This window comes from Polistes canadensis, unplaced genomic scaffold (genome assembly GCF_001313835.1).
Source record: "Polistes canadensis isolate GaletaPanama2010 unplaced genomic scaffold, ASM131383v1 scaffold_2290, whole genome shotgun sequence".
Taxonomy (NCBI): Eukaryota; Metazoa; Arthropoda; class Insecta; order Hymenoptera; family Vespidae; genus Polistes; species Polistes canadensis.
The window spans coordinates 1-1,690 of NW_014571827.1; the positions used below are offsets into that span (position 1 = coordinate 1).

General features: G+C 30.0%; 1 protein-coding gene across 1 annotated transcript; it reads left to right on the forward strand.

The window, feature by feature from the left end:
• Nucleotides 1–4: 4 nt before the first annotated feature.
• Nucleotides 5–1,690, forward strand: LOC106792943 (acyl-CoA Delta(11) desaturase-like; the record flags this gene model as incomplete). Its single annotated transcript, XM_014759476.1, is given in 5 exon segments — nt 5–116; nt 330–460; nt 753–958; nt 1,044–1,226; nt 1,457–1,690. Coding segments are annotated over 5 exon segments (866 nt in total), but the record flags the coding sequence as incomplete, so codon positions are not given.

Below are 1,690 nucleotides of genomic sequence, written 5' to 3' on the forward strand. Positions count from 1 at the left end.
ATATAAGTGGAATATTGATTGGTTCAACGTGATTTTTTTAATCTATTTTCACATTGCCTGTCTTTATGGAATCTATTTCAATCTCACCTCACTAAAATTGTATACTGCGATACTTGGTAAGTTATAAAAAAATCAATTAGAATATTATAAGCTTTGTTATGCAATCGATTGCTATTATCAATCGCACTATGTCATAGATAATATACATATCCTATTATTGCTAGCAGCGATCTATTATGATTTTAATTTATCGCTACAAAAGAATATATAATATAAACTCAATGAAAAAATAGAAAACATTAAACAATATTCTATTCTTAACTTTTCAGCGATTATTACAATACCAGCATCAATTCTCGGTATTACAGCTGGTGCTCATAGATTATGGGCTCATAAGGCTTACAAAGCAAAATGGCCAATGAGAATAATTCTGATGATTTTGGAATCTTTGGCGTTTGAAGTAAGTCCATTCACTTCTACTACGTATACGTGTATAAATATAAATAATAGTAAAAAACTTGTTCATTTAATTCTAGTAAATTGAAAAACCTATAATTTGTAATAAAACATTTTTACAAAACAATAAATATTTTATAATAATTTTAAATAAAAATATAAATGAAAAATAGTAAATAATGTATTGAATATCAGAATTAAATCAAACACATGAATCAAAATAAAATGATGCATGTATGAACGGTCGAAAGTTATGCAATAATGTGAACAAATGAGTGCTATTGTTGATATTACAGAGACCCATTTACATATGGGTGAGATATCACCGAATCCATCACAAGTACACCGACACGGATGCTGATCCTCATAATTCGAAAAGGGGTTTCTTCTTTTCTCACTTTGGTTGGCTGATGCTAAAAAAACATCCCGAAGTTATAAAAAAAGGAGCAACGATAGATATGAGCGATCTTGAGAAAGACCCACTGGTTATGTGGCAACTAAAGTAGATATCAATTTTTAGAAGATTTTAGAATTTTTTCCTTTCCATTAAATAATCAAATATATTTGCTTGTTTTCTTTTTTTCTAGATATGCTAATATTTTCATGTCACTCGTTTGTTTCGTCATTCCAACGTTGATACCTGTATTTTTTTGGGGAGAGAGTTTAATGAACGCTTGGTACGCCACAACTATTAGATACATCATTTCTTTAAACGCTATCTTATTAGTAAATTCTGCAGCTCATATGTGGGGTACAAAACCATACGATAAGTATGTAAACGTTATTTTTCTATTAGAATATTAATTGAACTACGAGTATGTGATAATTTTTACTTATGTATTTTTATAATTAAAGAAAATAAAAATAAATTACTATGTAGAAAAGAAATTGTTTGAGTGTTTTGACGACATGCGTCGCACTCCAACGTATTAAAATAGAATTTTCTCTCGTATAGATTGATTCTTTTAAAATAATGTTTATTATAATTTTTTTTTGACAGCTCCATATCCCCAACAAACAGCCTTTCGATTGGTATAGCTGCTCTCGGTGAAGGTTGGCATAACTATCATCACGTATTTCCGTGGGATTACAAAGCTTCTGAATTAGGAAACTACAAAGTAAACTTAACAACGGCATTTATCGACGGTTTTACAAAACTCGGTTGGGCTTATGATCTAAAGACGGTTTCTCACGAAATGATTGAAAAGCGTGCATGTAGAACTGGAGATGGTAC